The sequence below is a fragment of the Chaetodon auriga genome, chromosome 1 (assembly GCF_051107435.1).
Source record: "Chaetodon auriga isolate fChaAug3 chromosome 1, fChaAug3.hap1, whole genome shotgun sequence".
NCBI classification, from domain to species: Eukaryota; Metazoa; Chordata; class Actinopteri; order Chaetodontiformes; family Chaetodontidae; genus Chaetodon; species Chaetodon auriga.
The window spans coordinates 25,702,077-25,715,844 of record NC_135074.1 but is presented as its reverse complement, the minus strand read 5'-3'; the positions used below and the strand labels follow the sequence as shown (position 1 = coordinate 25,715,844).

General features: G+C 43.3%; 1 protein-coding gene across 1 annotated transcript; it reads left to right on the top strand.

The window, feature by feature from the left end:
* rnf128a (ring finger protein 128a) lies at nt 1–2,851 on the top strand. The gene is made up of 2 exons (XM_076731895.1): nt 1–182; nt 362–2,851. Exon 2 carries the CDS (start codon nt 374–376, stop codon nt 1,460–1,462), a length of 1,089 nt encoding a protein of 362 aa, XP_076588010.1. The 5' UTR covers nt 1–182; nt 362–373; the 3' UTR covers nt 1,463–2,851.
* Nucleotides 2,852–13,768: the final 10,917 nt, after the last annotated feature.

The window sequence follows — 13,768 nt, the reverse complement described above, 5'->3', positions numbered from 1 at the left end:
TGTTTCTGACCTCTGTCCTTGAAATCGTCCTTATCATTGCTTTATTGCGTCTTGCCTTCCCATACGCTGTTAGCTGGCTCCTAAAACAGCACAGGTCTGTGTGTTTGGTGTACTTCAACTTGTTGAATACCAGCACCCTGCCCTCTGCAAGGAGTGTTCAAGGTTCAGGAAGATAACGAGAGGTGAGTGGCTGACGCATAGCTCGTGTTATGTTACCAAAGGCTCATATCAGATTACGGTAGACAGCAGGTTGGGTGAAACTGCAGCTGTATTCAGATCACTGTGGCTCGAGCAAACCAGGAACTGGGACTAACAAAGGAGTTTTAGAGAAGCTAACAGAGGGCTTCCTGTTGTTTTTCAGAAGAGCGTTACCATGGGTAAGAAGACACAACACGGTCTGCTGCTTTTGCTGTGTTTTTCTGGACTTGTTCACTATTCAGCTGCCATGGTGTATTGGAGAGCCATCGTGGAAATAAGCTATGTTAACAACAGCAATAAGACTGTGGACAAATATTGTGAATGTGGGATATACGGTCGTAACTCTCTGCTGACGAAAGCCTCCGGCATTGTAATGCTTCCCAAGGGAGACCCCAGAGGCTGTGGCTTAGATTCTGTCTACAGCCGCAATTCCAGCTCGCCGCCTTGGATAGCCCTGGTTAAAAGGGGCAACTGTACCTTCAGCGAGAAGATCAACGCTGCCAAACGTCATGGGGCAGATGGTGTGGTGGTGTATAATGTGGATGGCAGTGGCAACAGCACCACTCACATGGCACACATGGAGGCATCTGATATCGTGGCTATCATGATTGGCAACTCTCAGGGCATGGAGGTTGTCAGGTTGGTGAAGAATGGGACTGATGTTCAGATGCTTATTGATGTCGGCAGCCCTCAGGGACCCTTGATGGACACCTACTGGCTTTACTTCCTGTCCATCGCCTTCTTCATTGTGACAGCAGCGTCGATCACCTATTTTGTGTTTGTCTCTGCAAATCGTCTCTACAACCTGAACATGCATAGGCGCAATGAGAGGAGGCTGAAATCGGAGGCTAAGAAGGCGATTGCGCGCCTACGAGTACGCACACTCAAGAGTGGTGATGAGGAAACAACCTCCGAGCACCATATGTGTGCTGTGTGTATTGAGTCCTACAGGGTAGGGGAAGTGGTGACAGTGCTGACATGTGACCACATCTTCCACAAATCCTGCATCGAGCCCTGGCTGCTGGAGAGGAGGACCTGCCCTATGTGTAAGTGCGACATCATGAAGGCCCTGGGGGTTGAGGAACAGACAAAAGACAGCATTTCCAGTGAATCGCCAGCAGATGCCACTGTGATCACAGTGACAGGAGGGGAAGCCATGTACGAAGTCCCCCTGACCGACCCAGCGAGCCCTGACCCAGAGAGACATCAGCATCGCTATGACAACAGGGCCTTCGAGGGAGACTCGGAGGCCCTGAGACGATGAGCAGCAGCAACGGGAAACAGAACACCAGCAAGCCAGGACGCAGTCAAATTCCCTGTTTGAAATAAGATCTTATTGTGGGAAAACAGAAATTGAACCAGCACAACGGAATCAAACTAATTTTCCAACAGGAGAAACGATGTTGATCTTGTAACGCAGGCATGCTAAGATAGATTTTCAGCATAAAATCCAAGGATTAAAAATCTTAATGGACCTGGTGTAATTAGCTTGGATGCCATTGCATTTTCTCTGTGTCTGTCTTGGTGCAAGTGTGTAATTATTGGATGTGTTCATAAAGATGCCTTTTTAGATGGTTCGAATAGATTCTGAAAACTGAGTAGTCATGGAGCGTTGCCAGTGTCAAATTGCTGTTTTGCATAGTGAGCACACCGGCTCAACACTGGTTAGGGTGGAAGTGCAGCAGAGCATTTGACTACCTGTTTGAAATCAGGGCCAAATTTCCCTCCACAAGAAGCTTGTTAGCTTGCGCTGCTCACAGTCCCACGCCGTAGACCAACAGCTTTAAAACCCCCAGCATAATTTATTTCTCTTAAATCAGTTCATTTAAACAATTGGGCTTTCCTTTCAATCAGTGTGTTTTTCCATCCATCAGCTGTCAGGTCCTCAGGCTGGATTTACAAACACACCCTTATGAACACACCCTTGACTGGAAATGCAGCATGACACACATTGCACTAGGATGAGTGAATAATATCACCTGAGGGTCCAGGAGTGTTTAGTAACATGGTCCATAGAAACATGTTTACCGCATTTATGAAATAGGAGTTTTCAAGCCCTTTATAATAATACTTATAATAGAACTTCCCACAGTAATATGGCAATTCACTTAATGTCAGGAGCTGTGGATCATATGCATTTTAATATGGTATCTGTCTGTTGGATGGGGGGAAATCATCTTTATGTGTATTCTTTTTTTTTTAAATGATATATAATGAGATACACTTATCAATCATGAATCTCTAACTGTTCATTTAAAGGTAATACATAATGGATATGCAGTCTGATTTTCATGTACAAACACAAATTTTAACTCTTCAACAGGTCTTCCAGGTTGTTTCTTGGATTATTTGGAATGAAGTCTATTCAGTTCTTGTTGGTCTACCTCTGAACTCTTGCGTATGCAAATGTTTGAACATGTCTGAGATTCTTGCAGAGATGGAGTGTGTCCCTCGGTAACTGGTAAAGTTAAAGAATTGCTTCATTTCCTTGTTTGCTGGTGGGGATGTGCTGATTATGGTAGTTAATATATTTTTCGACACTGAATCGTTTTCACCACTGTTTTTACAGATTCCAAGAGTCTTAAATTGTTCTGCAATAATGAATATTACTTGCTGTATTAAATCACATTGATGCCTATTAGAATGCAATAAATCCCTCAAAATGAGGACAACTTTATGAGCATATGTGCATGTAAGGATGGTGTTTCTGTATGTGTGTGTGTGGAGGGAGAATATATGAGTGTGTGAATATGCATGTGTTACTCTGCATCAGAGAGGTTTGTGTGTGGTAGTGTCTCGCTTTCAGAGTTACAGTCTCGTTCCCGATGACTGTCGGAGAGCAGTGAAACTGTAATTACCTCTGCACAGGTGGGAGCCGATCCGCACACACCTTGAGCTTGAGCTGGATAATCATCATATCACATAAGTAGAAGGGCCTGACCGAGCAAGTAGAGATATGCAGCTGTGTGGCAATGGAATGGAAATAATATTTTTATTATCCATCACTTGTGTTGTAGAAGTGCATCCAACCCTGATTACAGAAAAGGTGGGACTCCGTGAAACAAAAATATAAACAGAAAGAAATCATTTGCAAGCAAACTGTTTGCTGACAATGGTTTTATGAAGTGTTCCAGAGTCCACACGGTAATATCCTTTGTACAGGTCACAAAGTGGTGAACGACTGAACCTTTCCAGGATGCCCCTTCACCTGTTACCAGTGAGCCTTTTTACCTGTGGAATGTTCCAAACAGATGTTTCGCAGTCATTAGTTGCTCCTGTCCCAACTTGTTGCGGCATCAACTTCAGAACAAGCAAATATTTACCAAAATCAATGAGGTTGATGACGTGAAACATTAGATATATCGTCCTTGTGCTGTTTTCAGTTGAGTATAAAAAAAGGATTAGCAAGTTATCACATTCAGTTGTATTTGTTTTACCCAGCGTCCCACCTCTTTTGGGATCAGGGTTGCACACAATAAAGTCTGTGAGGAGTTTTCTGGATGAGGCTATTAAACATATCTTGAGTCATTCAGGACTTTGGGCCTCCATGATTATAAAAAGCTGATGTGCTAAAAATGAGCTGCTTCTCTAAGGCAGTGTTTGTAGCTGTTAATGCCCATGTGTGATCCTTCATCACAGATTATGTTTCATTTGCCTGAATAGGTGGAATTAGCCAAGAAAAAAGCAAAAGAAGGTGAATTTTTAAAACTTTTCTTTGGACCCCTTGAGAGATCCAAACTCCCAGGATGGCAACCACTGCTCTCGAACTTATTTCACACGTACTATGATTTATTCGCTCGAAATCAAATGCTGGATTTTTCATATTTACTTATGTGCCAAGGGACTTTGCCTCCAATTTATCTCGGTCAGAAACTCCAAGGCACTGGCCCTGTTGGCATGCTCGGTCATCCATCCTTGCCCTGATGGCCCTTCGATGCTTTTTGTCAGTAATAATTTTCATTTTAACGTCCTGCTATTTTGATATAATGACTGATGTCTGAAAAGTTGCCCAAGGACTGAGTGATTGAGGAGATAGAGTGGAAGATGCAGAGGCTGAAGCGGGTAGACCAGCAGGCCGTGAGCTGAGGCCAGAAGTTTTTAGCAAACTCACTACAGCCCAGAGAGTGAGCTGAGCCCTGCCTCTCATGGTGTTCCCTGTCCCCTCCGAGGGCAGTGTGCACTGGATTTCAGGCCAGGGCTGTGAGCTTCATAGGTCAGATGGTTATAGTGGCATCACAGCGAGACAGAGAATCAATACTGAACTAACTGGCCAGGCTGGGAACAACTGGCAGGCCCTGGGTTAGAGGCACGCTCTGCTCAGCGGTGGCGCTCGTCTGATTTATTGCCGTTGTTAAAGAGAAAATTGAGTCAGAAGGTTTTCATTTAATGGCATACTAGGCTGTAGCTGTACTCTAATACTGCACTTGACCTTCAGTTCCAGATAGGAATCAAACAGTGGAATTAACTACTGCAGTGACCCGAGAGCTTATCTGCTCCTGTATGGTCTAATCACAGAAAATATCTCATGTTTTCTGCGACAGCAAATACACCTGGAAGCTTGGTACTGAGTGGAAAAAAAGAAACAGGGACATGTTTAAATATACAAGAGGACGTTGCTTTATGTTCAGGCTTTAGGCCCAAACTGTCTCAGCTTGCCCTTGAATATTTATGATAGCCCTGCAACACCACCTGGTGGAGAAAATCCCTATTCTCAGTGAATTTGAATTCAGCCCCAGCAAAGGTAGAACTGGTCACAAGCCAGTCCCATCCTTTCATTTTTGGTCTTCAGGTACAGGGGCAATTTCCTGCTTGAGTGGAAAGTACAGAGTAATAAATCCCACTATAATGAAATTTACTACTTCGCTGGCTGTATACTTTAATGACCCAGCTGAAGTTCTGTCTCCCCGTGTCTGTCTGTCTGTCTGTCTGTCTGTCCGTCCGTCCGTCTCCCTCTGCCGTGCAGCTTCAGCAGAGTGAAGCAAAGTCTTTCTAATTAAATTACAGTAGTTGGTCTCAGGCTCTGTTGTCCCAGACTGTCTGAGTAATTATCTTAATGAAGGAGGGAAATTTGATTAGAAAAGTGCAGTACGAAACAAATGAATCCATTTAGTCCGTAAGTACAACATAAAACATTTCTTTCTTCTCTTACTGCTTACATTGACTATTGGCCCAAACGCTCTGCTAGATATATATAAATCTTCCACTCCACATCCTTAGCGTCTCACTAGCTCAGTGATGAAGTGCAAATATTGAGTATACTAGTCACAACTCCTTTCCCTCCCGGCAAGGTTTATGTCTTTTGGCCAATCGGTTTATGTTCACGTTATTGAGGAGACTCTGGAAATATTAGCAGATATTTTGCTGATGGTTGATGTGCTTCATATCTGGTGCAGCAGTTTCAGTGCTGGGATGTTTGCTGCCAGCATTATCTAATCGTGTAAAGTCACCTCTCAAATAGCTCTGCATATGTTTGCTCTAATATAACCAACACAGTGTTTCGGGTTTGTCCAGGTGAGAGTCGTGAACCCTTCCTTCCTCTCGTTGTCCCCTCTGGCAGATCAGATAGTGCAGAGAGCGCTGGACAAAACAACTCCCATCCTGTCGTCATTGTCGTTACTGCCCCGTCCCGTCCTGTCCTTTGACGCGCCGGCCGCCTCACCCTCCTTTCCTCTCTTTTTCCTGCTGACGGACAGCAAAAGTGGAGGCAGCGGGGGTCTGCATGTGAGGTCAAAAAAGAGAGGATGTCCCGGGGAAGAAACACCTCTTCCCCCTTGACTCAATGACAGGGGAAGGAAGTGATGTCACACATTTATCTGTGTGCAAAACAATACTTCAAGCGCCCGTACTGCTGGTGAAAGAGCAGCTGGGCCTTTCATCCAGGTTTTGTATCACACCTTACAGTTTTAACTTATGAAGTGCTGAATCTGGTTTGGCCGAATTGGCTCTAATGATTAAAAGTCTGCCATCTAGTGGAGAAATATTAGTATAGCATTATGTTGACTGAGAAATGGAGGAGAACCTCTTCGTTAATGATATTCTGTAGGAGTGCAGTGGCTTGATTTCTCAGACTGAGTCAGTTTTTAGGAAAAAACTTCAAACATCTGTTGGTTCCAGTTTTTTAAATGTGAAGAAATGTGAAGATTTGTTGCTTTTCTTTGTCTTATGTGACAGCAAACTATTTTTTTTTTGTGTGTGTTAAATAGTTAGTGGGTGAAATAATCAAATTGCAATATGTTGCTTTCTGCTTTGGGTAGCTGTGAATGCGCTTCTCACCATTTCCCTGTGACAACACGATTCATTCAGAAAATAATCCGCTGAATAACTGATAATGAAAATGATTGTTGGTTGCAGCAGTACTTTGTATTAATAGTTGTTGCATGTGTTGTTTATCACATCCTGCTGGTGCAGACTCCAAACATTCCCAACATTTGTGCATGTCATTTTCTCGGTCGTACCCCAATCTATCTACCAACTATCGCACAAACATACACACACACACACACACACACACACACACACACACACACACACACATCAGAGACAGCCAGAGAAAGAGAAAGATAAAAAGAGATGCTCGGTGTGCCTCAAGAGAAACCCACCTTTAAAGCAGAAAAGGTCTGAGAGACATGTCTGCATTCACAATCAGCCTCTGTCTCAACAGCCAAAGTGATGTCTCAGCACTGAGCCTGCACCTGACCGACCCTGTACTTATCAAACCAATTTGCTCAGTATAAATCCAGCCTATACGAATCCTGTGTGATTTTTCCGTCAATAGCCCTGTTTGTGTATACTTCATGGAAACGATTTGTCAGCAGTCCTCAGTCTCAATGATTGAGCTGTGTACCATCACACGCTAGAAAAATATCCTCTTGTCTCAGTCTGAATGTTGATGGCCCGAGGCAAGGTTTCAACCAAAGTTTCCTTGTGGAAGAAACTGCCACTCAGCACAGTCTGACAACACGAATCAATGATCAAGCTGCTTTTCATCAGCTCCTGCCATTTTCTGTAATTCTGTTCATGCACGTCTTACTGGAGGCTCACTTTGCAGGAATGTCAATACTTGGTGAAAGTGGGCATGTTTGTGTGCGAATGTGTGTTTGTGTGTCGCGCTCTTTCCCAGCAGTCCATCCATCCAGTCTGATTAACTCCTCGTGTGTCCTGTTGCCTGCGGCGATTAATTAATGACCCATTTGCTTAATTGTGAAGCGCTAGCAGGACAAAGAGGCAAGCAAAGGAGGCATTATCTGGGGAGCGGAGGGTGCCAAGTTTGTATGAAGACTTTGACGTAAGCGAGCGAGCAGGTGAGACAGAGTTGGGAAAAACTAAGTCGGAAGATTTATTGTGCACAAGCAAGTCCAGGGTGTTAGCTGCCGTTGTCCTTTCCCGCTCGCGTGGTGTTTTTCTGTCCCGCCGTGCACGCCTGTGTCCGTGTGCGTCTCCCTCCATTGTGACTGTGGGTTTTGGGTGTCTAAAGTGCCACAACAGAAGCTCCAGGTTCTTCCCTGTCTCTTCTTTCTGTGTCATTGTGCTGAATGTGCTCTCCTGAACGCAGCACACATTGTCAGCAGTCACCCGTTCACTGTGACCATCTGTCACAGGCCTGCCTGGGCTTCCCTGCACAGTTTGTCCACAAGCTGTGGCTGCCATTTGGTTTACCAATAAAAGTCACTGGAAGGTTTGTCCTAATTTTTGTACATCGAGGGTCAGTGCTAGGACACGGCTCAGCTTCGGCTGCGTTTTTACAGAAACAGCGGCTAAAATTAGAGTAGATATGATGCAGTAAAGTAATAATTTAGCACGATCAGAGATCTGACGGTATTTTCCTCTTTTCATCTATATGATATTATTTGCAGATGTATTTCAAACTAAAATATAAACAACGAATGAATAAATAGGAAGAGCATTTATTATTTTCTTTAAAGGATCAGCATGGAGGATGTAGTTACATCTAGCAGAGAGTGCATCCAACTGAACACCCCTTGTCTTATCCTCTCCTATCATGAAACTTGCAAAAAATGTGAAAAGCCCTTTCTAGAGCCAGCGTCTGGTTTGTCCTTTCTGGGCTACTGTAGAAACATGGTGGTGCAAAATGGTGGAGCAACATGGTGGAGCAACATGGTGGACTCCTTGGAAGGAGCTCATTCTAAGGTAATAAAGACACAATGATTCTTATTTTCAGGTGATTATACAACAGTGAAAACAGAACTGTTGTATTATTTTCCATTTCTGCCAAAAGATCCCTCTAAATCTAACACTTAGGACCTTTAAGTAAGAGTTTGATGTGAGGAAAATGATGGTTTAAGTTATTAATCTGTGTGCAAAGAGCTACTTGGCAGAATTTAAATGTTTGTACAAGGAGGATTATTGCAACTTGCCTGTTTCCTCTTCTTCTTTGCTATTCTGAGCCTCGTCTAATGAATGATACAGGATGTATCAGCACGACATCCTACAACATGTCGGACTTTAGTAGCAGTCCAGTACTATTAAAGTAGACACCGGTGTGAGACATGTCCCCAGTCTGTTCTGTAGTTCATCCGTACGCCTCCTATCTGTGTAGTCTGCCATGTTTTTCCCTCAGCGCTACAGGTTTCTCTGCATTTATATTCATGCCAAGTCACCATGCCAGGGTGGGTTGTGTCGGCTGGCTTAAGCTGGTATATACAGCAGATGCTTTCACATTGCGAAATAATATATAAGTGGCGAAGGGGAAAGAGAAGAGGGAGGATGATTTGGTTTTGGGGGAGGTAGAGTATGGAAGGAGGCTGCGGCCCTGGTTGAATGTAGAGGACAAGTCAGCACAGACGGACGATTTAGATGTTTGGAAGACTGAAGCTTTTTTTTTTTTGGAGAAGACTGTCTCCATTGTGGAGGATGTTGGGGTTCACCACATGTATAGGATCATCACGCAAAAAGCCTCACTCACAAACCGTCTCATCCAGATGCTCCAGGGCTGAGTGTGTGTGTGTGTGTGTGTGTGTCTGTTGTTGTTTCATTTGGGATGAATTGTATCACCAGCTGCGTATGTGTAAATTATTTCTCTGTACCATGACATCTGTTTACACAAAAAAACTTTATTTTCTCTTTTGTGTGTTTATTATAAACCAGCATAAAAACCAAATCACAGTCACACTGTTGACAAGCTGCCTCTCATCAATAGAAAACTCTCACATCCATAACCCAAATCTCTGCTTTAGTTGTGCTCCGAACTGGAATCTGTTCATTGAGCAGAATCAGCTCATGGTTTTTTGATCACTTTTAAATAAATAGCTTTCTGTGTTTCGTTCCACCTACATGCCTTGTTTATGGAAACAGCATTATCGTCATGTTGGTTCCTTGTGACTTTAACAGTTACGCAGCACAATCACATGGAAATCAGATAAGCAGCAGCCAGGAATTTTAAGATAAGATAAAGACCCTGGTTACATAATTTTAGGAGTGACTTCTTTTCTTTGTTATGTCATAAACTGATACTGATTTGCACAGTTTTTAATTGTTTTTTAGAAGTGCATATCGTAACTTGTGAGTTTGCTCATAAAGGAATATATAATGTGCGTTTAAACACTACAGTCAGTAAGTACCAGTACACCTACAGCTGTTTTTTCACAGGATATGCCTTAAAGGGACACTTAACCCTTCCTTTTTTCACACTGATATCACAACATCAGGAGCAGTGGGAGGGGGGGATTGGCGGTTCAGGATCGTCGCATGTGCATACACAAACCCTCACAAGTTAAATGCACAAGCATGTAACTAATGGTTGTTCTTCCATAGCTTATATCTGTCGTGTCTTGTCTAATTTAACTGAATGTTCAGGCTGTTTGCAACTCTCTTAGTTCTTGCTGGCAAATGCTCACAATGTATTTTCTTTTGTAAGACAAGACAAAAGGTGTTGTTGTTGCTGGAGGAGAATAGAAGGCTTTGTCCTGACTTTCTATATGTGCAGGCATGAGTTACATCCCAGTGAAGCTTCCTTTGTCCAAGCAATGGGATAGCTGGTCTGTGGCTGAGCTGAGGCCCGAGCAGGGGGAGGGATGTCGGAGTGGAGTTGGGAAATAGATATGAGTCCCTGGCTTCAGGTAGGGTCATCTAGAACACCATGTGACGCTGTTTAAACAAAGAGGATCTTGGCCTCAGGCAGGAAGAGGATAGTTACGCTGAAGACAGAAAGAGGGAATCACTCTGCAAAGTTTATTTGTGTTCACCTTCTCCAAACCGCAGCCACAGCTCTTTGTTAGAGTTTCTTGTGTGGTCTAGACTGAGCCGGGATTTGTGGTTTAGGTGAAGTTAGGATGCCACCTGGGGAATATCATGAAATGTTTGCTCAGTGTCAGAAGCAGCGGCACCATTTCTTAACACAGACCTCATTGTGACGTCGTGACAGGTTTGTGAGGAGATATTGTGAAGCTCAGTGACAGTGGCTCCGGCCGTCGCCATTTTGGATGTGCCTGACTCCACTAAAGTAATCCAAAAATGGGCAAAAAGGTGGAGAGTAGGTGTAGCTGAGGTGAGCCGAATGAAGCCTGGTTGCTGAAACTTAGAAGCTAGCTGTCACTCAAAACGGCCACGCCCATAACTATACATAACTTTAAGCCTTTATGATGTAAACTAGTGAGTTATATAAAAATTCACCCCCCTACAGTTGTCATGAAATTATCTATAGAGACTAAAACAGTCACTTTTACCAGGCTGTAAAACATGTTTATTTCTGCTGTAAAGCTTACCATATTAATAAGAGGGTCTATTGAGATTGACTCACTTTTGGCACCAGCCTCAAGTGGCCATTTGAGGAACTACAATTTCTAGCACTTCTGCGTTGGCTCCATTTTTCAGCCCCAGAGGCTGTTATAATGAATGCCTTTATTAATGGTTAATGATTAATTATCTTCCAATTCGTCAGGAAGATTGAGAGCATCTGGACCAAAATCTGTTAATTATCAAAAAATTAACATTCACAGCTGCAGCTGACTTGATGAATTGTGGCCAAAAATCCTTTTATTAATGACCTATTAACATACAACTGCAGACATGATGGCTTTTTAAAAAATGGGAAACCAGAAAACAGTCTACAGCTGTAAATGTCAATAGGTTCTTAATGAATGGATTCTGGTCCAGATGCTCTGCAGCTCTCCTCCAGAAGGTAAAGAATTTCCTAAATTTGGATCAGTAAAGTCTAAGTCTAAGTATGTGGTCCAACAGTTGACCAGAGGAATGAAAGGAATAGTAAGGAAATATGTTTGTTTGCTTTATGGAGTTAGATGAATGTCACATCTGTCCATTAAATATAAGGCTTTGTCCAGCAGCTGGTTAGCTTAGCTTATAGCACAAAGGGTGGAACCAGGGGGAAACAGCCAGCCAGACTCTGTCCAATGGTTACAAAATCTGAGCAGCTGGCAGGCAACCAGCTGAGAAATGGCCTGATACATAACCCCATAACCATAAAACAACAAATTATCATTTTTACACATTTGGTTTTTGTACTCATTAAACAAACTAGGTGCAAGGTACAGTTTGTTAGCTTTAGAGGTGCCGGTAGGAGGACTTTGTGAGAATACAGAGCCAGCTTGAACATTTGTCCCTGAGTCATGCTAAGCTAAGCTAACCAGCAGCTTATGTTCCAGTTATATATTTATCATGAGAGTAGCACCAATCTTCAGATCTAATCCTCCCAAATCAAATCAATCTATTCCTTTAAAGTGATCCCTACAAAGACAAAGGTTTTCACAAACTGGCAACCAGAAAAATCTGTAAAACATCAGTTAAGTATTTATTAAGCATTAACCATTCGTTTCAAGTCTTAAACACTTTAAAAAGGGCGACTTGTCAGAAAGCAGCACTGAGTTGGTTTGGGCACGCACAACATGAGCACAGATAAAACACCCACACTCACACATTTTCCTGCCTTTCTTGATCTTCCTTGTAAATAAATGTAATTTACAGCCACTGAGCAGAATGGTCCCTCAGACTTCAGGCACGACAAGCTCAACTAAATCAACTGCGACTACAACAACAGCTCAAACAGCAGGCTGGCCGTCGAGGAACTGCTCGGAATACGCGATCAATGAGATGGGGGAGCAACCGAGACAGAGAGATGGCTTAACAGAGGGGGAGGGATTCACTTCCTTCACCTGCATGCATGAATACATACACACACACACACACACACACACACACACACTACGCTGACTCCTATCTGCAGCCTGAGGGAGTCAGTGCGAGTCAGAGAGGTCCCCTGCACAGAAATAGTCGCCATGGCTCTCCACGCCTCTTGATTACTGCTTTAGATCTCAGCAGGTGAAGAACAATATTGTTCAGGCATTGTTCGGGAAGCCCAGCCTGTCCCCCGCAGTCGTCCCACGTATTTGCATCCGTTTCTTGCCTCCTGAGTTCATACCTCTCTATCTCTCCGCGCTGAAGTCCCCTAGGAGAACGCACATGGGTTTATTATGCATATTTTGATGTGGAAACCTTCTCCTGAGGGATTTATATATGTTGATTGGCTTTAATTATGTGTTTATGTGTGTGCGGCTCACATTAAATGAGCCAATGTTTGTGACTGGCCATGTGAAGTGATGTGTGACACTGGTAACTGCAGGCTATGATGGGATATTTTCCTTGTGAGTGACTGGGCCAACACGTCATTCTCTTCAGGCTTTTATTTTCTTGCCCTTCGAGTCAGATTGTGTGTGTGTGCGTGTATGTGTGACGTATCATGTGTGTCTGTCCGAGTGTGCGTGGCTTTCTTTATGTGTGTGTGTGTTTGTTAAGAAATGGGCCTGTCAGAAGTGAATGATCAGACTAATCAGGTGGAACACAGCAGACAGCAGGATTAAGACACACTGGAGAGAGAAAGCCCAAATATAGCCAGGGTCAACACACATCTCACGCTAGGGGAGTGTGCGTGTGTGTGTGTGTCTCTGTGTGTGTGTGTGTGTCTGTGTGTAGTGTAGACCCAGTCTTGTGATGTCCCATGATAGGTCTTTTTTTTCTCCCCATTTAATTGCTTCGCAGTGTTATGACATGAGTCTCAGAAAATCCATCATCAACATCACTAAACCTTCTTTTTCCTTTGTGAGGAGTCTTGTCAGGTGGGAGTTTAAAGACACACACACACACACACACACACACACACACACACCTACAACAGCATTTACACTGACATCCAGTATTATAAGAAACAAGCAGCTCTTTCAAAGACAAACCCTTTTACCAGCAGGCCTTAATGGCATTAACTGTTAAGCAGAATGAGTCGTTCTGGAATAAAGCTTGACACGTTGTTTACCTCCCATAACAATCAACCCATTTAACATAAATGAACCCTACAAGCCTAAATGGATAGATCATCAGCAGAGGAGACACCAGCCTGTGTTTATCTCCTCCATCTATCCATTTAGTTATCCAATCACTGATGAATGTACATTCTCGCACTCGTTTGCTCTGACAAATATTGATGCTGCTTTGGTTTGTAATGCGTTAGAATAAAAACAATCATCAATATTAATGGCCACTCTATTTGGAGATAATGCTCGCATTCATTATCATCCATTAATGTTTGTTTACCTAATTTGATTGG